This window comes from Sturnus vulgaris, chromosome 26, assembly GCF_052056855.1.
Source record: "Sturnus vulgaris isolate bStuVul1 chromosome 26, bStuVul1.hap1, whole genome shotgun sequence".
NCBI classification, from domain to species: domain Eukaryota; kingdom Metazoa; phylum Chordata; class Aves; order Passeriformes; family Sturnidae; genus Sturnus; species Sturnus vulgaris.
Window position 1 is genome coordinate 857,137 of NC_142268.1, and position 25,634 is coordinate 882,770.

Consider the following 25,634-nt stretch of genomic DNA (forward strand, 5'->3'; position numbering starts at 1 on the left):
GGGGGCACTGGGGGGGCACTGGGGAGACTGGGGGGACACTGGAGAGGCACTGGGGGACACTGGGCAGACTGGGGGGACACTGGAGGGACACTGGGGGACACTGGGGGGATACTGGGGGACACTGGGGGGGCACTGGGGGGACACTGGGCAGACTGGGGAGGCACTGGAGGGACACTGGGGGGACACTGGGGGAGGCCCTGGGGGGCACTGGGGGGACACTGGGGGGATACTGGGGGGACACTGGGCAGACTGGGGGGACACTGGGGGGATACTGGGGGGCACTGGGCAGACTGGGGGGACACTGGGGGGACACAGAGCCCCCCACACACGGGGCACCCCAAAATAGAGGAAATATCCCCAAAAATCGCTTCGTGCAGCCCTAGAGAGCCCTAAAATGAGGCGGGGGGGGGGGAACATCCCCCCCAAAAAAATCCCTTTGAGCAGTCCTGGAGAGTCCCAAAATCGGGGAACCCCCAAAAATGAAACTCCTTCCACTAATCTGGACACGTCCAAAATAGAGGAAATCCTCCCAAAATATTCCCCCACACCCCCAACCCTGGAAACCTCCAAAACTCGGGGAACCCCCCCCTAAAAAAATCCCCCAAACCGAGGAAATCTCCCCAAAACCTCAGGGAAGCTCCCCAGCCCCAAAAACAGCAAAAAAAAAAAAAAAACACCCAAAAAATCCCCCCCAAATAATTAAATTAAATATTAATTAATAATTAAATTATTAATTAAATGAATAATTAAAACCCCACAATTTCCCCCCCCCCCCCCCAAAAAGAGCCCGTGCCCTCCATCCTCTCCTCCCCCAAGAAATCCAGCGGGCTCCGGGTGTATTTTTAATATATAGTTTATTTCTCTCTTTTTTTTTTTAATTTTTTTTTTTTTTTATTTTAAAGCCCCCCCCCCCAAAGTGCAATTTTTATTATTTTAATATTTTTTTTTGTCGTTTTTTGTCATCGTTTTTATTTTTTTTTTTTTTTCCTCATCTCCCCTCCCCGCTTTATAAAGAACTATCAAAGTTACAATCTATGGAATGTCTTTTCTGTGCTTTATTTATTTATTTTTTAATATATTTCTTTATATTCATTTTTTTTCTCTCTCTCTCTCTCTCTCTTTCTTCCTTTCCTCGCTCCTTTTCCTCCCCCTCCCACCCCCGCGAAAATCCTCACCGAAACAGCAAAAAAAAAAAAAAAAAAAAAAAAAATTTTTTTTTTTGGAAAAAAAAAAAAAAAACAACAACACATAAAAAAAACCGCTGCAACCTTTGCGAGTGCTTGAAGATAAAGAATCTCTTTAATAGATTATATAGAAAGACGCAGGAAAAAACAAAACAAAACAAAAAAAAAAAAGGGAAAAAAAAAATGAAAATAAAATTAATATTTATAATAAAGTGGCCCCACCTCGAGCGTCCTTTGGGGTCCCCGGGCCGAGCTCGGTGTCCCCCCCGTCCCTGGGGACATTTCAGCTCTTGCTGTGTATATATATATATATATAGATATATAGATAATTTTATTATATAAAACACCATTTAATGCAGCATTTTGCCCCCTTCCCCACCCCAAAATTTCCGTCCCGTTTTGCTCTTTTATTTTTGTTTCTCTTGATTGAAATTAAATTTTTTTTTTTTTTTTTTTCCTTGTGAATTAAAAAAAAAAAAAAAAAAAAAAACACCAAAAAAAAATTTTAGAAAATTTACAGAGAGAGAGAAATTCAGGGAGGGGGGAGTTTCGTCTTGGTTTATTATTAAATTATTAAATCATTAATTTGGGGGGGGCGGCCTAAAGGGGGGGGGAGGGGGATAAAGGAGAATTTTGGGGTGGGGGAAGGGGGAATCAGCCCTTTCCTGTGGAAAAATGAGAAATTAAAAATGAGAAATTAAAAATGAGAAATTAAAAATGAGAAATTAAAAATGAGAAATTAATCGGCCAGAGCCGATTTTGGGGGGGGGGGGGGGGGGGAAAAACCAAAAAACCCCAAATTTGTCCCCAAATTTATCCCCACCCAGCCCAGCAGGGGGTGAAGCCCCCAGACCCCAAAGCCGGGATTAATCCCCTTAAACCCGGCCTGAGCCCCCCAAACCTGGGCTCTGCACCCCAAAACTCGGATTAAAACCCCAAAAAAACCCGAATAAACCCCCCCAAAAAAACCCCAATTAACCCCCAAAAACCCGAATTAAAACCCCAAAAAAACCCGAATAAACCCCCCCCAAAAAACCCCAAATTAACCCCCAAAAACCCGAATTAAAACCCCCAAAACCCAAATTAACCCCAAAAACCCAAATTAACCCCAAAAACCCGAATTAAAACCCCAAAAACCCGAATTAAAACCCCAAAAACTCGAATTAAAACCCCCCCAAAAATCCGAATTAACCCCCTCAAGCCCGGGCTGAGCCCCCTCAGGGTTGGATGGGAGGGGGGGGAAAGGAGGAGGGGGGGGGGGGGAAAACACAAATTTTTTCCTCTTTTTAAATCAAAAAACTCCTTTTTTTTTTTTTTCCTCCCTATTTCCCCTGCTTGGCTTCTATCCAAATATTATTAAATCATGATTATTATTATTATTAATAATAATAATTTTATTATTATTCCTCTCTCTTCCCACCGGAACTCAGCACTTTCTTTGGCAACACTTTCATCCCTACCTGGATTTAAAAAAAAAAAAAAAAAAAAAAAAAGAAAAAGAAAAAAAACAAAAAAAAAAGAAAAAAAACACCCTCAAATTAAATTATAATTAATCAGAATAAAGAAAAAAAAAATTTATTCTCGATGCTGAGCTACGGGGGGGGCGGATTTTGGGGTGGGGGTTAAGGCGACGGGACAGGGACAACCCTGGGGGATTTTTTTTTTTTGGGGGGGGGAGGGTTTGGAGCTTTTTTTTTTTTATTTTATTTTTATTTTTTTCTCTCTCTTTTGATTTCTTTTTTTAGTGCAAACTTCACCTTGTGCTAAAGTGTTGCCAGTGGGGGTTGGGGACAGGGAGGGGAATCCTGAGTCTGCTCCTCTCTCCTCTTCCTCCTTTGTGCTCTTTTTCCTTTATGGTTTTTTTTTCCTTTTTTTCCTTTTTTTTTTCCTTCCCCCCCCCCTCCTTTTTCCTCCTTTCTCATTTTCCTTCTCCCCCCCTTTCTTCCCCTTATTTTCCCCTTTTATTTCTCCCCTCCATTTTTCTTTTCTCCCCTTTTTTCCTTATTTTTAATTTTTTTTTTTTTACCATTCCCCCTTTTTTTCCCCTGATTTTTTTTTCCTTCCCCCGCCTTTTTTTCCCCCCTTTTACCTCATTTTTCCCTGGAACATCCCTCCCGCTGCTGCTTCCCCCACATCCCCCAAAAATCCCAAAATTCCTTCGGGATTGAAAAGGGGATGGGATGAAAAAACAGCAACGAGGGTGGAAAAAAAAAAAATAAAAAATTCCCAGAGGGAAAAATCCAGGACGAGAGGAGCCACCAAAACCTGGAGCAAAACACGGAACCCCCACAAATCTCTGCTTACAAATATTCCATTTAGGGGATTTTTTTTTTTTTTTTGCATATTCCCAAAAAAAAAAAAAAAAAAAAAAAAAATCCCAGAGGATCGGCCCCATCCCTGTGGGATTCGCTGCCCAAATCCCAAATTTCCAGCTCGGGGAGGGATGAAATCCCGATTTTCCTGCCCCAAAGGGGAACAGGAGGGACACAAATCCCTGGGGATTTCTTTGGGATCCCAAATCCAGGGGGAGCATCGGGGGTGCCCCAATTCCAGATTCCCAGCCCTGACCCCAAATTCCCAATTCCTGACCCCAAATTCCCAGCCCTGACCCCAAATTTCCCAATTTCTGACCCCAAATTCCCAATTCCAGACCCCAAATTCCAAATTCCCAAATTTCCCTGCCCAAATCCCAATTTCTCTGCCCAGGACAGAGCTGGAAAAACACAAATCCCAAATTTCCCAGCCCTGATCCAAATTCCCAGCCCAAATCCCAAATTTCTCAGCCTAAATCCCAAATTTCTCAGCCTAAATCCCAAATTTCCCAGCCCAAATCCCAAATTTCTGGGTGCAGATCCCATTCCCTGCCCTGGAAAGCTGCAAAATCCTTGAGGAACAATCCCAGTTTCCCCCCACAATTCCAGCCCCTTCCTGGGGGGGGGAATTCCCAAATCCCAAATCCCAAATCCCAAAATCCCAAAATCCCAAAATCCCAAATCCCTGCCCCAGGCAGGATCCAAATCCCGACACCTCCACGCTGGCACTGGCTAAAAAACATCCAAAAAAATAAAATTATTTCTACCAAAAAAAAAAACCAAAAACACCAAAAACCCCCAAAAGAATCCCAAAAAAATCCCAAACAATTTCCTCAAGGCTGTGGGGAGCAGCGAAGCCACAACCCCCAGGATTCCTGCCTAAAATTCAAGCTTCTATGGATTTTATTTTATTTTATTTTATTTTTTTTTTTAGTTAAAATTCCCGAGGGTCAGGGCATGTCACAGAACCTAATTAGCATCTTCCTCCCATCCTCCAATCTCACTTGGATTCTGCCTATATTTGTATTTTTTTTTTTTCTAGGTTTTTTTTTTTGTTAAATATATATATATATATACACATTTTTTTTTTCTTACAAAAATAAATTTAGGCTTTTTTTTTTTTTTTAATAATAGTTTTTTTTTTTTCTCCGTAGAAGTCGTTTTTTTTTTTTAAAGTTTTTTTTTTTTTTGACTTGTAAACATCTTGAATTTTGCTTTTTTTTTTTTTTAAATTAAGATAAAGTGAGCTCAAAGTACCCGTTCCATCGCAAAGTGCTAAGACTTCTTTGTTTTCTTTTTTTTTTTTTTTTTAATTATTATTTTTTAAGCTTTTTTTTTTTTTTGGAATTTTTTATTGCTTTTTTTTTTGTTTGTTTTTCTGCATTAAATAAACATCCATCTCTTCCCCCAGCCCCACCACTCAACCCCACCCCCCAGCACACACTCCCCTCTCACTCCCTCTCCAAAATACATTCGGCCAAAACCTGCTCTTTGCTTTTTTTTTTTTAAAAGTAAAAACACCAAAAAAAAAAAAAAAAAAAAGGAAAAAAAACCCAAAAAGAAAAAAAAAAAACCAACAACGAAAAAAAAAAAATAAAATAAAAGGAAGAGAATCTAAAAAGTGCTTTGAAAATAAAAGGGCTTAAAATCTGTCTGGTTTTCTTTTTTACTCTTTTTTTTTTTTGTCTTTTTTTTTTTTTTTTTTTTTTTGAAGCATTTAAAAATGTGCATTTAGAAAACAGGTGACCAACTCAAAGGTGCCTTTTCCCCCCGAGGGTCGGGACCCGCCTCTCCAGCCATAGAGCATCTCTAGATATAGATTTATAGATTTATTTATATAATATTTCTTTTTTTTTTTTTCTTTTTTAGAGGGGAGGGGGGAAGAACGGGGCTGGGGGGGGGACCGGGCTCTGCTCCCCCCCTTTCCCAAAGGCCTCCTGCTCCTTTAGGGGAGACCCCAAAAACCTTTTATTTGTATTTTTATTTTTTTTTTTTTTTGCCAAAAGGAATTTGGGAGGCGCTTTCGGGGCCGTGCTGGGGGAGGAGGGAAAAAAAAAAATTTCCCTGGAGGAAGAGGGAAAAATAAAAATTTCCCTGGAGGAAGAGGGAAAAATAAAAATTTCCCTGTGGGGGGTGGGGGGGAGGGAGGGGGATTTGGGACCCCCCAGCCCCAAATTCCGCCGGCAGCGGGGGCTGGGCTGACTCAGGCACTTCCTGGGCACCGCGGGGTGGGGACGGACAGGGGGGACAGACGGACACGGGGAGGGACAGGGGGACACGGGGAGGGACAAATGGACACTGGGATGGACATGGGGAGGGACAGACGGACACGGGGAGGGACAGGGGGACACTGGGATGGACTTGGGGACATGGGGACAGGGATGGACAGATGGACACGGGGATGGACACAGGGGCTGGACAGGGGGATGGACATGGGGACAGACAGATGGACACGGGGATGGACACAGACATGGACTTGGGGACATGGGGAGGGACAGACGGACACGGGGATGGACAAATGGACACTGGGATGGACACAGGGATGGACTTGGGGACATGGGGAGGGACAGACGGACACAAGGATGGAAATGGGGATGGACAAATGGACACAGATATGGACACAGGGATGGACTTGGGGACATGGGGATGGACAGATGGACACAGGGATGGACACAGGGATGGACACGGGGATGGACACGGGGATGGACAGATGGACACAGGGATGGACACAAGGATGGACACAGGGATGGACACAAGGATGGACAGATGGACACGGGGATGGACACAGGGATGGACACGGGGATGGACACAGGGATGGACAGATGGACACAGAGATGGACACAGGGATGGACACAGGGATGGACACAGGGATGGACAGATGGACACAGGGATGGACACAGCAGCACTGGATCCATGGCATGGCTGAGCCATCCCTGCTGTCCCATCCCTGCTGTCCCATCCCTGCTGTCCCCAGCCCCGAGTGCCCGACACAAACCCTGCCGAACCTGCTGCCCTTCTCTCACATGATTTTTTTTGTTTGTTTGTTTGTTTTTTTAGGCAATTTCCAGCAATTTCCAGCAATTTTTTTTTTTTCCGGCCGCTCCCCACCCGGAGCCCTCTCTGCCCCACTGAGCCTCGCTGGGGGGGCTGGGGGGGACAGACCCCAAATCCTGACCCCAATCTCCTGGGAAGGAACCCCCAAATCCCAAACCCCTCCCTGCCACAGCCCTTCCAACTCCTACCACTCCTTTTCTGGTTTTTTTTTTTGCTATTTTTTCCTTTTTTTTTTTTCTTAAATAGATCTCTCTCTGAAATAAGTTTTTTTTTCTTTTCTCTTTTTTTTTTTTTTTTTTTAAACACGTGTTTGGACACAAAATAAAGCTTTGGATTTACATGGAAGCTCTTTTCCATGCGACAGAGCCACTTTCCATCCCCACCTCGTGCTTCCCTACTGTCCTTGCCTTTCCAAAAAAAGGTCCTTGGCTATGAGGGATCCTCGGGGGAGAGCCCCACTTACGATGGGAAGATTGGAAAACATTAATATAATATCTCTCTTTTTTTTTTTGTCGTTGTTTGTTGGTTTTTTTTGTCGTTTTTTTTGTTTTTCCTTAAAAAAAAGGGAGAGAAACATCTTTTAAAGAGAAAAATCGGAGGAAAAGTACTAACTAGATTTTGTGACTTGTTGTTTCTTTTTTTTTTTTTTTTCTCAGGTGGCTGTTTTCATCGGTTGGGGTTGCTTTGTTTGTTTATATATATATATAGAATTTTTTTTTTTTTTTTGGTTTAGGAGAGTCCTTGCTCGTTACCCTCATCCGACCCTCCTGCTACATTCAATCCCGGCTCCTCGTTATTGGAATTCTCCTCAAAGTGCTGCTCCTGCTGCTGCTGCTGCTGCTGCTGCTGCTCCTGCTCGTTTCCCTGCGCCGTGTCCTCGCACTCGTGGCTCTCGGCTGCGAATCCTCCCCCGTCCTCGGCGCTTCCCGTGGGCGTGGGGGGCATCGCCCCGGCCTCCCTGACCCTGGGCTTCCTGCCCCTCCTCGAAGGGATCCCGTTGCATCCATCCTTTTTAAGGTGCCTGTGCAGGTGGTCGGAGCGGACGAAAGTCTTGCAGCAGCTGTCGCACTGGTACGGCCGCAGCCCCGTGTGCACCCGCATGTGGTTCTTCAAGTCGTAGTTGTGGGCGAAGGCGGCCCCGCACTGCTGGCACAGGTAGGGCTTCTCCCCCGTGTGCTTCCTCATGTGCACCTTCAGCTTGTCCTGCCTGCCGCAGAGCACACGGGGCACCGTCAGGGAACGGGGATTTGGGGAGGGGGGAGCGGGAATGGGGGTGGTTTGGGAGTGGGCATCGATGCAGGGAGGAGTATTGGGTGGAATAGGGCTGGGCAGTGCCTGCTGTGGGGCCGGTTATTGGGGTTAGGTATCAATGTAGGGCTTAAAAATCAGCTGGAATAGGGGTGGGCAGTGCCTGGTTTGGAGCTGGACACTGTTTTGGGGCTGGACACTGGCACAGGGCTGGACATTGGCACAGGGATAAGCAGTGCCTGGTGTGGGGCTGGTTATTGGGGTTAGGTATCAATGTAGGGCTGAAAAATCAGCTGGAATAGGGCTGGGCAGTGCCTGGTGTGGAGCTGGACACTGTTTTGGGGCTGGACACTGGCACAGGGATGGGCAGTGCCTGGTTTGGGGCTGACCATCACTTGGCACGAGGTCAAACATCACCCCATACAGGGCTGAGCATCACTGTGGGGTCACCCTTGTCCAGCACAGTGGTGTGGGGCTGAGCACTGCCCAGTACAGGGTGGGAGGGTGGGGTCACACTGTGTCACATATGGGGTCCCACATTGCCCCATATGGGGGCTGAGCAGGGTTATGGGGTCTGAGCAGGGCTATGGGGTCACACCCTGCCCCATATGGGGTCTGGGCAGGGCTATGGGGTCACACCCTGCCCCATATGGGGTCTGGGCAGGGTTATGGGGTCTGGGCAGGGCTATGGGGTCACACCCTGCCCAGCCCACAGCTATGGGGTCACACAGGGCTCCTGTGGGGCCCGGGCTGGGCTGGGGGCCAGCAGGGCCACGTGAGCCTCAGCCATGGCTGCTTCCTGCGGGCCAGTGCCAGCCCCGGGCACGTGGCCGGGCACTGGGAGCCCCTCCTGCCCTCCCCAGCACCTGCCCAACCCTTCCCGAGCAGATCCACCCTGCATGCAACACTCAGATCCCAGCCCTCAACCTTTCTCTCCCTTTTGCCCACAGCATCCCCAAAAATCCTAAAGCTCCAGGGAAGGATGGAAGCCCCAAGTTTACACACCCAGCTGTGAGGGAAACAAAAAAAAAAAAAAAAAAAAAAAAAAGAGCTTGTGAAGTTAAAAATGTGTCGTTTTATCACCCCCCACTCTCTCTGCTCTTATCGGAGCTGCCGCTGCCGCTCCTCCCCCTGCGACCGCGCAGGAACCAGGAAGCACCAGGGAGCAAAAATCCCTGAGCAGGGCCGGGCTGGGTCCACACCCGGCCGGGAACACCCGGCTGGAGCAGCCCCGGCTCCCCCCGGCACAGCCCAAAGCCCTCCCCGAGCCCCATGGAATCCTAAAATCCAGGGGGAATGGAGCTCAGGGCATGGCAGGGAACAAGGACAGCTCCCTGTCCCTGTCCAGGCTTCTCCTGCTGCGGGAAGGAGGAGGAGGAGGAGGAGGAATATTCTGGCTGGAATCTGGTGGTTTAGAAAAGCAGCTTTTTACAGGTGCCAGGTGCTCCTGGGAGCCAACAGGGAACAAATCCCAGGGAATGGGAGCAGATCCCAATCCCAGGGAATGGGAGCAGGATGGAAAAAGGCTGAGCTGGCACTGCCCTCACCAACTCCCCCTCCCCAAAAATCCCCGTCCGTCCCTCCCCTCCCTCCTCTGGCAGGGCCAGGGACCCTGTGGCATTTCCAGATGCTGCAGTCACCCCAGAGGGGTGGGATCCCTGTAGGATCACTATGGGATCTCTGCAGGATCGCTCTGGGATCTCTGTAGGATCACTCTGGGATCGCTCTGGGATCACTATGGGGTCGCTCTGGGATCTCTGTGGGATCACTCTGGGATCTCTGTAGGATCACTACGGGATCACTCTAGGATCTCTGTAGGATCGCTCTGGGATCTCTGTAGGATCACTCTGGGATCTCTGTAGGATCACTCTGGGATCACTCTGGGGTCGCTCTGGGATCACTCTGGGATCTCTCTGGGATCACTCTGGGATCACTCTGGGGTCGCTCTGGGATCTCTCTGGGATCTCTCTGGGATCACTCTGGGGTCGCTCTGGGATCCCCCCGGGCCCCCGGAGCAGGGAGGTGCCGCGTGGCAGGGCCGGGGGAGCAGGGAGGGAAGGGAGGGAGGCAGGGAGGGAGGGCTGGCACCCTGCCCCTGCCATTATCTGCATTCCTCAGCTCTCCAACGTGGGCTGGGCGCGGCAGCACCAGGGGAAGGGGCAGGAGCCGGACCCGGACCCGGCCCAGGGCTCAGAGCTGCCCAAGGGGATCCCACACGGATCCCACCGGGATGGAGACCCCAAAGCACGGCCTGGGCTGCGGGAACCGGAACAGAGAGAACAGCTGGGCAGGCGGCGACAGGGAAAAGGGGGAAAAAAGCAGGCAGGGAACAGGCCGGGAACAGGCCGGGAACGGGAAAAGGAACGGGAGAAGAAGCAGGGAAAGAGAAGAGAAAGGGAAAGGGGGAAAAGCAGGCAGGGAAAGGGAAGGGGAGCAGAGAAAGGGAAGGGGGTGAGAAGGGAAAGGGAAGGGGAGCAGGCCCCAGGCTCAGCAAGGAGCAGGCAGAGAAACAGGCAGGGAAAAGGAAAGGGAAGGGAAAGGAGCAGGGAACGGGAAAGGGAAGGGAAAGGAGCAGGGAAAGGGAAAAGGGAAGGGAAAGGAGCAGGGAAAGGGAAAATGGAAGGGAAAGGGAAAAGGGAAGGGAAAGGAGCAGGGAAAGGGAAAAGGGAAAAAGGGACGAGAGCAGCCCCAGCTCCACGCTGCCCCTCGGCAGGGTCAGCGCTGCTCCAGGCTGGGACCCCCAGCCCGGCCCTGCCCCAGAGCCCGGGGAGAGGAGGCGGCGCCGGGCGCGGACTGGAGTGAACCGGAGCGACCCAAACAATGTCCCCTTTCTTTGGCCCAGGCGAGGGGCAGAGCAGCCCTGAGCACGAACAGGGCCGTGGCAAACGCCCCCAGGAGCTGCAGCGGGGCTGCCAAGGACACGAGTGGGCTCCAGGCTCCTGCCAACACAACCAGCATCACCTCAGCCGTGCCACGGAGCCATTCCCAAAGGATTCCCAAAGGATTCCCAAACTCCTGCCTCGGCCACGATGGACACACCGAGAGCTGCAGCTCTGTTTCCCCTCCACGTGGGGTTTCCAGCAGAGCTCAGCAACTCAGGACAGTGGGGTGGTGGCACTGGCCACGGAGCCAGGCCCCTTGAGACAGCTCGAGTGTCACACCCCCAAATTGCTCATCTCTCTGGAAAACTTTGGCCTCCAGCCCCAACTCGCCTCTTAGGATGGAAATGAGTTGAGCAGAGAAATAAAATCACCCAGGACCAGCCCTGTGATAGCTCCTGGGGTGAGGAGAGAGCTGGGTTTATGTGCAGCCCCCCAGTTTGTGCACAGGCCTTGGGTTTTTTGTTTATCCCCCGGGTTTTTGTTTATCCCCCAGGTTTGTGCCCAGCCCGTACCTGGTGAATCTCACGTTGCAGATGTTGCACTCGTAGGGCTTCTCCCCGGTGTGGGTGCGGATGTGGCGCGGCAGCTTCCCGGCTCCCTGGATCACCTTCTCGCAGATGGGGCACTTCTGGAATGCTTTCGCCCTGATCTTCTTCTCCACCTTCTGAGACCAGGACGGGTACACGTCGCCCTCGCTGGAACTGCCGAAATATTTCAAGTAATAATCCATGACCCCGTCCTCGTCCTTGCGGTCGTCGTCGCCGAGCTGCTGCCGCCCCACCGAGTTGATCATCTGCTGGAGCAGGGCGCTGGCGGCCAGGTCATCCACCTCCCTGCCGTCATCCTCCGTCTCCGTGCCCGCGGGGATGAAGCTGGGAGAGTCCCCGGTTTCCTGCGGGTCCAGAGGGCCCCTGGGGGTGCCCCCCTCCTCTTCTCCCGGGGTGGCCAAGCCACGGCTGCTGTAATGTCCGTTCTGGGAAGGGGAGAACATCCCGCCGCTGACCGGCTCCTCGTCCTCGCGGTCCAGCCACATGGCCGGGTTGCTGTCGGGGTCACAGTCACTTGCCTTTGGTCTTTCAGTTGGGGTGGCCTGCGAGTAGAAGTCCAGGCCGTTGCAGTTGGACTCCTCCTCCTCCTCTTGGCCTCGGAAGTTCAGTCTCTGAAGGTCTCTCAACTCTGGGTTGGTCCACGGAAAGCTGCCTTGGTGGCCGTTCACGGGGTTGCTCTGGAAGAACTCCAGGTACTCTTTAGCTCTGAGATGGTTCCTCTGATCAATTTGATCTACTGTATCCATCTGGTCATTTTTGGCCAGAATCTTCCTCTCCAGGAGATCCGTGCAGACATCCCTGACGGCCGGGATCTCCAGCAGCGTGGCGGCGTTGAGGATGTCGTTGACGTTGGAAGTGCTGACGGTGAGCGTGGCCGTGTAGGCGAACTCGAGCAGCGCCGACAGCGCGTCCGCACTCACAAAGTCAATCTCGTACACGTTCTGCTGGTCCACCACTAACCCTGAGGTGAAGAGCTTCTTGAAGTACTGGCTGCACGCTGCCAGGACGGAGCGGTGGGTGGGGAACTCCTGGCCTTCCACCAGGATCACCACGTCGCACAGCAGCCCGTTGTTCCTCTGCTCGTTCAGGCTGCTGAGGATGTCGCTGCTGTGATCCGGGAACGGGATCCCTATGGGGCCGTCCACGCCACCCGCCATCTTCCACGCTAAAGGCTGTGGGGAAGGAAAGGGGAGGGAGGGGAGGCTGTGAGTCAGAGCTTGGAGACATCGGGAGAATTCCCAAATTCCTGAGGGACGCACCCGGCGTGTCCCCTGTGCCTCTCCCATTGTCCTGCCCGTGCTGTGCTTACCTGGGGAGGAGGAGGAGGAGGAACAACAGAGCCCAGGTGCTCTCAAGTGAGAACAGCTGAATTAGCACAGATCCAGGCCAGAGCAGGGAGCTGGGATCACCCAGCCACAGCTGTGCCCAGTGTGGGGCTATGGCAGCCTGAGCCTCCCCCAGTGCATCCCAGTCCCATTCCCACTCCCTACTGGGAAGGTGCCCAGCTCTGAGAGCGGCCAACACAGTGATGTCATCCCCGGGAACACCATCCCTGGGAGCCAGCACACCTGGAGGGATGCAGGCAGGGAATATCCTTTGGGAAGGGCAGGCAGAGGGGAGCCCCAGCCTCCCCCGGGTGTTTGACAGAGCAGAGCTGAGCCCTGGAACCAGAGGCAGCTCCTGCTCCTTCCCAGAGAGAAGGAGAGAGGAAAGGACACCAGGATCACCAAGTGCCAGCACCAGACCTGGATCTTGGACAGGTTCCAGCAGAAGCAGCGGCTCTTCCCAGAGCCAAGGGTTTGTTTGGGACAAGATAAATAAATAAAGTCACTCCTGACAGATCCACTTGACTCCAAAGGCTGGAAAAACCCAGGAGAAACCGAGCAGCCCCAGGTGGGAGAGGCCTGCTTTCTGAGGCCCAACTGTGAACATGAACAAGCTCTCACTCTCCCACAGTCCCAGTCTTCTGACCCCAAAAATTAGGAACAAAATTTCCCTCCCGTCCATCTCAAGCAGCAAATCCACACTCTCCTCGAAGCAACGATGCCTTTGCTGGAAAAATCAACGTAACTCCCCCCATCCCAAGCACTGGGATCAGCAGGAGCCAAGAAATCCAGGCACAAACCAGTGCAGAAACCACCCTGGCACAAGGCTGGAGGATCCGAGGTCCTGATTTCCAGATGGGGAAACTGAGGCACGGCGGGACGTGGCCTGTCCCACGCCATGGGGGGATGGATGAGTCAGGATGGATCCAGGACAGGAGCAATTATCCAGGAAACAACTCCCAGCCCCGGGTCCCAGCACGGAGCAGGAGCCCAGGTTGCACAACTCCAGCTTCCCCCACCCACCCCCGGCCTCCTCAGTAGTTTTCCATATTTACTTCTTTTTGAAAAGTTTTGTTAAGCCCAGAAAATAAGTTTAAATTTGGCACCTTCCTGTTTTATACAGAGAAAAGGCAGGGGAAGGCAGGTCTGAGGCTGTGGAAAAGTGATCTGGAGGAAATCCCTGCATGATCAAGAGCAGGAGGACAGCAGTGCTCAGCTCCCAGCAGGAACGGGATGGGGGTGAGGAGGAAGAGGAGGATCCAAGGGAGCAGGGCAGGCACCAGTCCTGCCACACCAAGACCAAACACCAAAACCAGCCCTGAGACACGTGGGACTGACTCCAGAGCCACCCCCTGAGCTCCAGGATTTGACCTTTAAGCCCGAATTTCAGGGATTTTTACATCAGGGCTGGTTGGTGGCACCGCTCTGCACTCGTACCTGGCTTCAGGTGCGACCTTGGGCAAGGTCAGCCCATGGCAGCACCCCAGGGGCCCCCCGGGACCCCCTGAGCTGGGACCCCAGGGAGGCTTTGCTGCCTCACTTGTCCCATTCCCAAAACCTCCTGATCACACACAGGACAGCAGATCCCACATCCCTGCCCACCCCAAAACCAGCACTGGAGCTCCCCCCTCTCCACAAGGGATGCCCTACAAAGCTTTTCCTCCCCACACCTGTGAACCTGAGCTGTGTGCAGCCTTTGGGAGCTCTGGGCAGGGATCCTGAGGGTCCCCAGCTCTGGGGGAGCAGCACCCAGGCAGGGTCCCCCCCCTCTCCTGCCCAGCCTGGGGGTGGGATAATGATCCCAACAGTGTGGGAATGGCTGCAGGGTCATGAGACTGCCAAGGGCCAGCCTGGAGCCTGCTCCAACTCGGCCACCCCGCACACAACACGGCCTTTGTGTCCCACGGCCACCGAGGATGGGCAAAGGGGGGCAAAGGGGGGCAGCCCGAGCCCCCCGGGGATGGATTCAGGGCCTGGATGCTCCAGCCACATCCACAGGTTGAGTCTTTAAAACATCGCCCCCCTCCCCTTCCCAACAGCCCAGGAATTACCAAGGGGAAATGGAGCGTTCCAAAGAATGGATTTGGGGTTTTGGGAACTTCCTAAGGTGGGTGACTCAAAGGAAGTCCCAGGCACCCCAAATCCACTGCTTGCTCCTGGTCACAGGGCTCAAGGCCACGATGGAAGGGGCACAATCCACTTGGGAATGTCCTGAAGCCAGGTGACAAGTGACAAAAAAGCCGCTGGCACAACCACAGCTCGTCCCCTCCCTGGCAAGGAAAAGTCTGAATGGGCCACCAAGGGGGAGCTTCAGCCACTGACCTCAATTTCCCAGCAGCTCCATCCTCCCCCTGCCTGCCCAGCTCCCTGTCCCACACTGGGTGGCTCCGCGGGGCTCAGAGGTGCCAAATTCCACCCCAAAAGTGGCTGTGGGGGAAAAGTTTGGGAATGGCCTTTGCAGATGAGTGAGGGGGAATCACTGAGGTGAAATAGAGCCCGAGAGGGTGGAGCACAGCAGAGCCCTCTGGGGGATTTAGGAACATCACTGACAGCCCTGTGCAGCCCCAACCCCGCTCTTGGTGCTCCCAAAAATCCCAGCACAGCTCCACAGCTCAGCCTGGCACACACACAGGGAGTCCAGGCAGCAAAAATGTCATTTTTGGGGTGCTGAACGGGAGCCAGGGAAGCTCTGCACCTCCCCGAGCTGATGTTCCACATCCAGCTGGTTCCTGACCACCCTTGGCCGCTGCTCCTCAGCACTAAATGGAATCCCCGAGGTCGGAAAAGCTCTCCAGGATCATCCACAGCCCCATCCCCACCTCAATGCCAGCCCAGAGCACCGAGTGTCACCTCCAGGAGTTCCCTGGACACTCCAAGCCCATCATTCCTCCCACGGAGAAATGTCCCCAATGTCCAACCTGACCCTGCCACAACTCAAGGCCGTTCTCTCTCTTGCCCTGCTGTCCCCTGGGAGCAGAACCGGACCCCTCCTGGCTGCCAGCCCCTGTCAGGGGAGTTGTGCAGAGCCAGGAGGTCCCTCCTGAGCCTCCCCAGCTCCCTCAGATGTTTTCCAGACTCTTCCCAGCTCCATTCCCTTCTCTGGGCTCACTCCAGCCCCACAGATCAGGACACTCATCACGATTTTCTTTTTTTTTTTTTTTTTCTCAAAACTCAGTTTCTCACCTCTCTCCTCCCTCCCAGATCCCCCCACCAGCCCAAGAGCAGCACCCAGAGCTCACTGAAACCCCTGAGCCTGTGCTTCCCTCAGCAGGATGTCACCCAATCCCTCTCCTCCAGGAGCTCTGGAATTTGACATTTACATTCAAATGAGACGACCACATCAAGATGGGATCACAACCAAAAGTGCTGACAAACACCTCTTTAATTACCAGTTTTCCACAGAACCTCAGTGGGTTGGTTTGTTGGGGTTTTTTTCCCCCCCCCCCCCCCTGCTTCTCCCTTTGCTTCTTGGCCTTAAAATTTAGAGGAACCTGAGCAGTCTGGGAGGAAGACACAGGTGGAAAAGCTGGGTCACACCTGGGGAATGGGAACAGCCAATGTTCCCTGGGTGCTCTAACCCAGAAAAGATCCCAAAACTCTCTCTCCAAAGGCAGAGGTGCCACCCAGTGCAGCAGCACAGGTGAGAACTTGAGCAACACCTGGGGCAGGAAGGGAGAACCAGCATCACCCTGTGAGGAGCACGAGGCTAAACGGCTCCAGGGAATTCTGCCACCCACAAAACAACATTTCCTGGGAAGAGCTGAGCTCTGTTCCCTGCCTGTGGGATGGAGTGACAGGGTAAGGGGGAATGGATTCAAAGTGACAGGGTGAGATGGGATATTGGGATATTGGGATGGAATTCCCACAGAAGCTGTGGCTGCCTCTGGATCCTTGGAAGTGCCCAAGGCCAGGCTGGAGCAGTTTGGGACACTGGAGGATGTCCCTGCTCATGGCAGGAATATTTAAGGTCTGTCCAAGCCAAGCCATTCTGGAATTTGGGAGACTCAGCCTCTTGCTCAAGGTGCCCAAGGAGCCCAAGTTGCTCTGGGATTTCTTGGAGCAAACTCACATGACCGAGGCAGGGCAGCCTCAGCAGCAGCGCCAGGGAAGCAGTATTGAAATAATCATTTTTAACACAAAAAAACCCCAAAAAAAACCCACCCCAGTGGTTGCTGCCCAAAGCCCAAACACAATCCTAGCTGGAAAAATGAGCATTTTCCCCCTGTGAACTCAGAGCCCACAAATCCAAACCTCTTCATACTTAGGGAGGGACCCTAAATATCCTAAATCCCAGTTTCCCCCCATCCTTCCTCCAGCTGCAGGGAGCCCTGTGAGGCGGCTCTGTGGCCATGGGGAGAGGGAGGCAGTGCTGACACCCAGCCCAGGACAGGTCCCAGCAGGTCTCCCCTCCCTCCCTCCCTCCCTGTGCCCAGGATCCACCCCAAACTCGGCCGAGGCCTGGGGACACACACCAGGAAGGGAAGGGGGGGAAGTCACAGCTCCAGCCACTGCACAGAACCACGGAAACTCAGCTGCTCCCAACATTGCTCTCAGTGCTTCAGGGACAAACTATCCCGATTATTTGGAGCTGGAGAAGTGCTGGGTGCTCCTGAGAGGAAGATCCTGCACATCAACAGAAGGAACTGCACTGTGGGAAATCTCGAGATTTAAAAAAAAAAAAAAAAAAAACACCTCAGCATGCTTTTATTTTAAGTAAAACTGCATTTTCAATGATGCAGTGAGAAGAAATCCCTGGTCTTGAGAAGGCAACGGAGCCATTAATGGCCAAGAGTGAATTCCAGCTTTTTTGTGTCCTGACTGGACATCCCATCCGGGGTAACATGACCAAGATCATGCAGCTCTTGAAGTGAGGAGACAGGAGCAGAACCAGCGCTCTGCAAATCTCTGTGGGCTGCTTTGGACAATCTGGCTCTGTTTTCCAAGCATGGGCATCCATCCCCTCCAGCCCCAGCACAGCTCCCAACAGGGAAAAGCAACCACAGCTCTGGATTTGGGATGTGAGAAATGACGACTGAGACTGAACCACACAAGGAGGGTTCAGCTGGCTCCCAAAGAGGCTCCAGATCCCAAACCCTGCTCCAGGGGTGGTTCTGCTCCTTCCAAAGATCAGAGCATCCCACTTCCTGCAGGTCCTTTGGATGCTGGAATGCTGCTGCCAGGGCTCTGGAGACCCTGCAGTGCCTAAAGGAGCCCCAAGAGAGATGGGGAGGGACAAGGAGTGACAGGACAAGGGGGAATGGATTCAAACAGAGTAGGTTTAGATGGGTACTAGGAAGGAATTCTTCCCTGTGAGGGTGGGGAGGGACTGGAATGGAATTCCCAGAGAAGCTGTGGCTGCCCCTGGATCCCTGGAAGTGTCCAAGGTCAGGCTGGACGGGGCTTGGAGCAGCCTTGAACAGTGGGAGGTGTCCCTGCCCATGGCAGGGGTGGCACTGGATGAGCTTAAAGGTCCCTTCAACCCTAAACCATCCTGTGATGAGTCAAAGTCTCAAATTCAAGGTGAAGTGGAAGAACGTCTGAGATGTTCTGACAGCTCCAGCAGCCTCCCCTGGCTCAGCCCAACCCATGGAACCAAAACAGCCGGGCTGTCCTGGCCAGGCCCGACCTGCCAGGGAGGATTTTTTCCTCTCCCTGCTCTAGGAAGATGTGCCTGGGCAGCACAGGGAGCTCCAGCACAGCCAAACCCCCCCTCCTACAGCCCTTTCACACCCAGCAGCTGCTCCGAGGGAAAGGAAATCTGCCCCAAACCCTGCAGATCCCGGGGCATGGATCCACACATCCCTAAAACCCCAGAATCCCGGGCTGGTGTGGGCTGGGAGGGACCTTGAGGGACACTTTCCACTGTCCCGGGGTGATCCAACCTGGCCTCGGGCACATCCAGGGGCAGCCACAGCTTCTCTGGGAATTCCATCCCAATATCCCATCCATCCCTGCCCTCATTTTGAAGCCATTCCCCCTTGCCCTGGCACTCCACACTTGTGAAGAGCCAAAGCTCTCCATGAGCCATTTATTTATTCCCAGGGAAGAAGCACCTGAAGCCCTGCAGGAGCAGTCAGGACACACCAGGATCTGACAGCAAAAGGAGAATCCCACACCCTGCAGCTGCTGCCAAGGGAACTCTGGCAGGAAGAGCAACTGCTCCCACTGAATTTTGGATGGGGCACTGAGTCTGAACATCCCTCACACCCTCCACGAGCATCCCAGGAACTTGACTGGAATAAAGATCCATGAAAGGAGGAACCACGGAGGGACCACAATGGAGCAGGGACCACCCAGCTCGGGCTGGAGGTCTGGGATTCCTCATCACCGACAGGGAATGGTTGGGAATGCTGCTGTGGAGCCACCAGGAAGGAAGGGGCTCGTTCCCCTTGGTTTTCCCAAACTGCCTGAATTCCAGTGGTTTCCACATGCTGGCCCAGACCAGGCTGGACAAGCCAGCTGTGGAATTGTCCCAGTGGGAGGACAAGTGTCACCAAGGAACAGCTCATTCCAACCCATCCCAAAGGCCCGGGAAAAATCTCCCAGGAAAGCTGATGGTATTCCCAGAGACACCCAGAGGCTGAGTGGCTCCTTCTCCAAGGATTCACTTCCACAGGCCAGGCTGAGGGATGACCCAATGTCTCATTCCACAGCTCCCTGGGATGGGATTTCCTAGCAGGGCACAGCTCCTGGGCAACTTCAGTTTCCAGCTGCTGGCCAAAGGCAGGACGTGGACCCTGATGGGCAACGGCCACGTGGCCAAACATTGGTGCTGTTTTGGAGGATCCCAAATCTGCACAGAACCTCCCCGAGCTGCCACCCTCAGCCCTGACAGCACCAAACTCCTCTCATGTTGCAAGGTGAGCCTGAACTGGTTCCTCCACCCAGCCCTCCTTGCCAATTTTCTCCTTTGTCATCAGAGGCCGGATTTAATCCGGCAGGAATGTGCCTTGGTGTGAGCCTGGGGAGTCTCCCACCCGAGCTCTGGGTGTTATAACCTCTGTCAGGGGTAATTTCGGGGTGAGAAGCCCCTCCATCCACGGCACAAACTCCGTGTGCTGGGATTGTCGCTGCCAGCACCAACAGGACACAGGAATTTCCCTGCTCTGAGACAAAACAAACCTCAAACTGCAGAGATGCTCAAAGACCCTCAACCCCTGCTCCAAACCCACCTCTGGTCCAGCAACTCCCGGGCCTCCCTCAGCCCTCAGGCTAAGCTGAGTCTATCTGAGCTCAGCCCAGTGCCCAGGATGGCCCAGCCATGGGAACTCCCTGTTTGCCCGCTCAAACAAACCCTTTTTTTTTTTTTCACTGAGCCCAAATGTGCCCACGCTGCTGCAGCCCTGGCCCTCTCTCCCACTTGGCTCCTGTGGGAAAGCTCCCTGATTTTGGGAGATTCTGGACAACATCAGGCCATGGCTGAGCCAGCCACTGCTCTCCAAAATACTTTCAAAAGTCTCAGGAGTTACATGGAAAAAGGGGGGAACTGCACAAACCACGAGGCTGTGTGTGCTGCAGGAGCAGCTCTCTCCCAGGAGGGATTTTTTTTTTCCCAACCTGGGAGCCTGGAGGCACCAGGATCCAGGCAGGAATAAGCAGCTGCTATTCCAAAAAAAAAAAAAAAAAAAAAAAAAAAAAAAAAAAAAAAAAATCAACGTGGGGCCTCTCTTTGCCCAGGGAGCAATTGAGGACTCGAAGCTTTGACCCACAGCAGGTCATGCTTGGACACCCCCTCCCCACTCCAGCCAAAATCTCCCTAAAAAAAATAAAAAAAATAAATCACTCCAGGGTTTCCTTGAGAAAAACCAAGCCCATCTGCCCCTCCACCCCACGTTCCCCCTCTCCTGAACTGACAGAACCATAAAAACTGCTCCAACCCCAAATCCCCCCATTCCCACAGGATTCCCCCTGCCACTCCTGACATTCCCTGCCCCAGGCTCTGGCATTCATCTAATTGCCTCAAATGACACCTCACAGACCGGTTGTTCTTTTCCACACAGGTAAAGGAGGGGAGAAAAAAAAAAAAAAAAGGAAAATAAAAAAAGGAAAATAAAAAAAAAGAAAGGCAAAAAAAAAAAAAGGAAAATAAATAAAAGAATAAGAGTGGAGTTTGGTGAGAGAGCAGGGCAGGGCAGTCCCTTATGTAATTCCCAGTTTGTGGATTAACAGACAGCTCGTCCTGCCATTCCCAGCCCCGGGTGATGACGAGCAAAAGCGAATCCCTGGAGCAAGTGGGGCTTCATCCATCCCTGGCCAAGGGAGCTCCTTCCTCCGTGCCCTGCTGGGAGCACGGGGATGCAGCAGGGAGGGAGGGAATGCTGATCCCTGTGCTCTGCCTGTCGGGACAGGAGGAACTGCACAGCACCAACCTGTAGCTACAAGCCCACCTCGGGCACCTTCCCAGCTCCAGCAAACACTGGGGAAAAAAAACCAAAAAAAAAAACCAAAAAAAAAAGACATTTACTCATGTCCCAGTGGGAAATAAGGAGGTGCACGAACCAGGAAGGAAATGGGTGCAGGAACAGAGTGAAGGGCGGGCAGGAAGGAGTTAAAACCCAGCGCTGGGAGCATCCTGTAACACCAGGGACAGGGCTGGGACAGGTCCCGGGCTCCAGGTGGGCACAGACAGGAGCGGCAAAGAGGAGCCGAGGAAGAAGCCGAGGGTGCCCCGGGAGGACGCGGCCCCGGCAGGGACACGGCGCTGGCAGGACTCACTCATTTTTAGCGGGATGGGAGAAGCCAGGGTGCCGGGAAGCCGCTGATTGCCAGGGGATCTGCGGCTCATCCCACCGCGACGTGCCCTTGGCTCCCACCTGCAGCCCCGGGGCACCTCGCACCAGTTTCCAGTTTCTCGCACCTTGTCACATTAAGCCGAGCTCTAGGGTTAAGCTGAGCTCTATAGTTCCCTTCCACCTTGCAGCTGCTGCGGGGACAATCCCAAATCTCCCAAATCCCTCTCGGCCACCCCCCGGGAGGATCAAGGAGCCCCCAACGGGATTCCAGGCGGGGGGGGGGGGGGGAGTCGCGTCCCCGGCTCTGCCACCGGAGCCACCGGGAAACTGAAACTGAGCGCAGGGAAGGCGATACGGGCAGGGGGCTGGGCGAGGAACAATCGGCCCTGGCCACTCGTACAAGATTCCCTGACCTCGTTTACTCCCTGACGTCCTCGCAAAGCTCCTCTGCAGGCACAGGTACCGGCACGGACACAGCACCAGTTTGGATCAAAGATAAACCAGTTTGGATTGGGGATAAAGCGTTTCTCTTATCCCAGACGCTGCCTATCTTCCTCCCCTTCCCCTGAGTTCTGCTCGTCAAAAGGCTTTTAATTACAGACTGGCACCGGTCTGCTCAAATTTTGAGGTTAAGGCTGGTTGAGAGCGTAGTGAAAGCAACTGTTTATTGCCTGGGCTAGGAGAGATAACGAGTCGGGTTCTAATTGTGAGCCACACAAACTCATCTTCCAAAAAAACTCAGCATCCCGAGACGGCGAGAAAAACCTCGAGTGTCAGCTTTAATCAAGATTAAACCACAGTTCTCAAGCACTTGGACTCGGAGTCAAACGCAGACCTGGGATTTCAGAGTTTTTAGGTGGGACACTTGTGTGGGGCTCGATCCTGCAGTCAAACCCCGGAATTTAATCCCAAAATTAAGGTTTTGAAGGGAGACAGGAGCACCCAAACCACCACAGAGCCTCGATGGCAGCATAAATTTCACCCCTCATTTGCGTCCCGTGCCCACATCCAAATTCCCACGCTGGGAGAACAACTGGAATTTTTAATTCTGCTTCCAAAAGTCACCAAACACGAAGGGAACCCGGCGTCCTCACCGTGCCAAATTAATTCCACCCAGCTCCTCCACGGAGCAGAGCCCCTCATGAAACCACAGCTAAAGATCTCCACCAGACCCACGGCCACGAGATGAAATACGAGTGAAAAACGATTAATAATTAAAAAAAAAAAAAAAAAAAAAGAAAAGGCAAAGGAAGAGTTGCAGAGCAGCAAAGTGAAGAACTACTTTCATTCACCACCACATTTATTAAGAGCTCCTGCCTTGCAAAACCCTCCCTGGAGTTACTGAAGCAATTAAGGCTTGGTGGAAAAATCCCACCATCTCACCCGTGTTTGGGTTGCGCCTCTTCACTCCCTCTTTCACCAGAACAAGCCTAAACAGGGGCCAGAATGAATATTAAACAAGAAAGGCTCCTCTCTAATAAACTCCTCAGTTTCTCTCGGTCTCTTATTTTTTTATTTTTTTTTTAAAGTAGTTGAAATCCAACAACTCCAGCAAAACCATCAGAATTAAAGCCAGCCCGGCTCTTCCTGCTCAGCCTCCAGAAGAGCCCACACGCTGCAATTTCCAACCAGGACTGGCAGAACCCTTGAGAAAAATCACACAATTCCTTGAAAAATACCACCACCAACCACCCCGAACACTTTTGGAAAGCGCCAGGATGACCTTTTAGCTCCGTTGCTACGCTGAGCACAACTTCAACCCTCATTAGGTTGTAAATTCTTCCAGGCAGAACCTTTCTCTCCCCATGTCCATAAAATAGTTATTATATAAATTATGGTTTCGATAGGCAGGACAACGAACAGCCCTGAGAACACGGCTGCTCTTGAACTGGGACCGGCAGCAAACTCTTACCAAGAGTTCTTGAGCCCAAAGAAACTTTGGCTGCCCAAACCCGTCCTGCCCTGCAGCCGAGGGTCTGCAGGAGCTGGGAACACCGAGAGCCAGGCAGGGGCCAGGCAGTCACGTCGGAGGGGTTGTACAACAGGAACTGTTGCTTTCGACACAGGAACGCCAGGATTTACACGTTTTCTGCTGGTGCTGCCCGAGTCCCAAGGCTTTCCATGGAATCATGGAATAACCTCAGCTGGAAGGGACACACACAGGGATCATCCAGCCCAGCTGCTGGCCCTGCACAGACACCCCAATAATCCCACCCTGGGCATCCCTGGCAGTGTTGTCCAGGTGCTCCCGGAGCTTTGGCAGCCTCGGGGACAGGACAGTTCCCTGGGGAACGTGTCCGTGCTGTGCAAAAAAAAAGAACCTTTTCCTGATATCCAACCTCTCAACCTCTCCTGAAACACGAACCAACTTTTCCCACACTCCTGCAACAACACAGGCAAGGAACCCTTTCCGTGGCCGTGCCAGCCCGCGGTCCCAGCGATGTGTCCGTGACTTTGTCCCGCTCCAACCTCACCGAGCACCGCTCCAAGGGGAGCAGGGCAGGGACCTTTGGCTGTGTCACGGGGGACTCAGCACGGCACTTTCGGGCACCTGACCCGAGCCAGCACGTCCAAGCCCGAGCCCTGCGGTGAGGGGACGATGACGAGCAGGCAGTGCCGGGTCCCCGGGCACGCAGGGAATGTTTTGGCAGGACCAAGGGATGCTGCCCCTCACGCCGAGCACTCGCCGGGCTCGCTGCTGCGCAGTCCCGCGGGGGGGAGAGGCTTATCCCGCCGGGCTCCTGCGGGCAGCAGCGCCCCAGCCCCGCGGGGGGATTATCACCGCCGCCCCCCCCCCCTGCCCGCAGCCGGCCGGGGGGAGATAAGGGACGGCCAAGGGGGGTAAAAACAACCCCGGACGCGCAAGGCCCGGAGCGGGGCGGGCAGGGCCGGGACGGCGCCCCCCGGCCGGCAACGACCTTGGGGTGCGCGGGGACGGCCCGGCCCGACGCCCCCGCACGGGGCGGCCCCGGGGGACCCCACCCATGACCGGCCTCCCCCCGCCGCCGGCCCGGGCCGCCCCCCCCGCGGGGCCCACAGGGAGCCTTGGCCGGGCGCCACGACCCCACCCCTTCCCCCGGGCGGGCGGGCGGGCGCCGCAATGGAGGCCGGGGGGAGGCGGGGGCGGGGGGCGCCGGGGGTGGGGGGGAGAGGAGGAAGGGGTGAGGTGTCGGTAGAGGCCCCGCGGTGGCGGAGGGGCGGGCGGGGGTCGCGGCGGTGCCGGGACCGGGCGGGGGTCGCGGGTCTGGGTTGAGGGGGGCGCGCAGGCCCCGCCGCGCCCGTCCCCGGCCACCCCGCGCGGCGCCCGCCATTGGGCCGGGCGGCGGCGGGCGGGGCGGGCTCGCGGGGCGGAGGGCGCGCCCCGATTGGCCCCGCCCGCTGCCCATCAACACGCCTCCCGCTCGCGGAGCGCGCGTGGGGCGCCGGGAAGCGCAGTCCACTCGCCCACCGGCACCTGCGGCGCGGCGCCGCCGAGGGACTACAGCTCCCAGCAACCCCCGCGCCGCGCTCCCCCCGCCTCCTCCCCGCTCCGAACCCTTCCCCCCCCCCCCCGCGACCCCCCCAGCACGGCCCGGCCAAGTACAACGTATACGGAGGGGGGGGCGGAGGGGGGGGGCAACCCCCACCCCCCCCCGCAACGGACCCAACCGACCCCTCCCCACCCCCCCACTCCCCCCCACTACCCCCGGGGAGGGGGGGGGGGGGGGGGGGAAGAGTCAGGCCTGAACCACCCCCCCCCCCCATGCGCGACCCTCCCTTCCCCCCTTCCGCGCCCACCCCTCAGTTCCGTACCGGGCGGGGGCCGAGCGGTCCGGGCGAGCGGAGCGGGCCGCGCCGTGCCGAGGCGGGCGGGCCGGGCCGTGCGGGCGGGCGGAGCAGGCTCTGGCCGCCCCGCGGGAGCTGCTCGCCGAGGCCCGTATGCGGCTCCTTCCTGCTCCGGCCGGGGCCGCCCCGCTCTTAAAGGGGCCGCGCGCCGCCCCCCCCCGCCCGCCGCCCCCCCCGCGGGGCGCAGCCGCCTCCGGCCGGGGGGGGGCGCAGCGCGGGCCGGCCGAGGTGGGGGGGGGGGGGAGAGGGGGGTTCGGGGGGGCGCGTCCGGGGCAGCCCCGTTGAGGGACCCCGCTGACCCCCCCCGGCCCGCGCGCAGAGTGGGACGGTCCGCGCCCCCTCCCCCCCGCTCCGAGCCCCGCGTGACAGCGCGAGCCACGCGTGTCACACGGTGTCACCTCCCCCCCTGGCCAGGGTGTCACACAGACCCCAGACCCACGCGTGTCACACGGTGTCACCTCCCCCCCCGGCCAGGGTGTCACACAGACCCCAGACCCACGCGTGTCACACGGTGTCACCTCCCC

General features: G+C 54.6%; 1 protein-coding gene across 1 annotated transcript; it reads right to left on the minus strand.

The window, feature by feature from the left end:
- Nucleotides 1-7,175: 7,175 nt before the first annotated feature.
- On the minus strand, nt 7,176-25,224 carry ZBTB7A (zinc finger and BTB domain containing 7A). Its single transcript, XM_088179167.1, has 3 exons — nt 25,078-25,224; nt 11,193-12,400; nt 7,176-7,757 (listed from the first exon to the last, which is right to left on the minus strand). The coding sequence occupies exons 2-3, from the start codon at nt 12,383-12,385 to the stop codon at nt 7,280-7,282; spliced, it is 1,671 nt and encodes a 556-aa protein (XP_088035293.1). The 5' UTR covers nt 12,386-12,400; nt 25,078-25,224; the 3' UTR covers nt 7,176-7,279.
- Between the last annotated feature and the right edge of the window lie 410 nt (nt 25,225-25,634).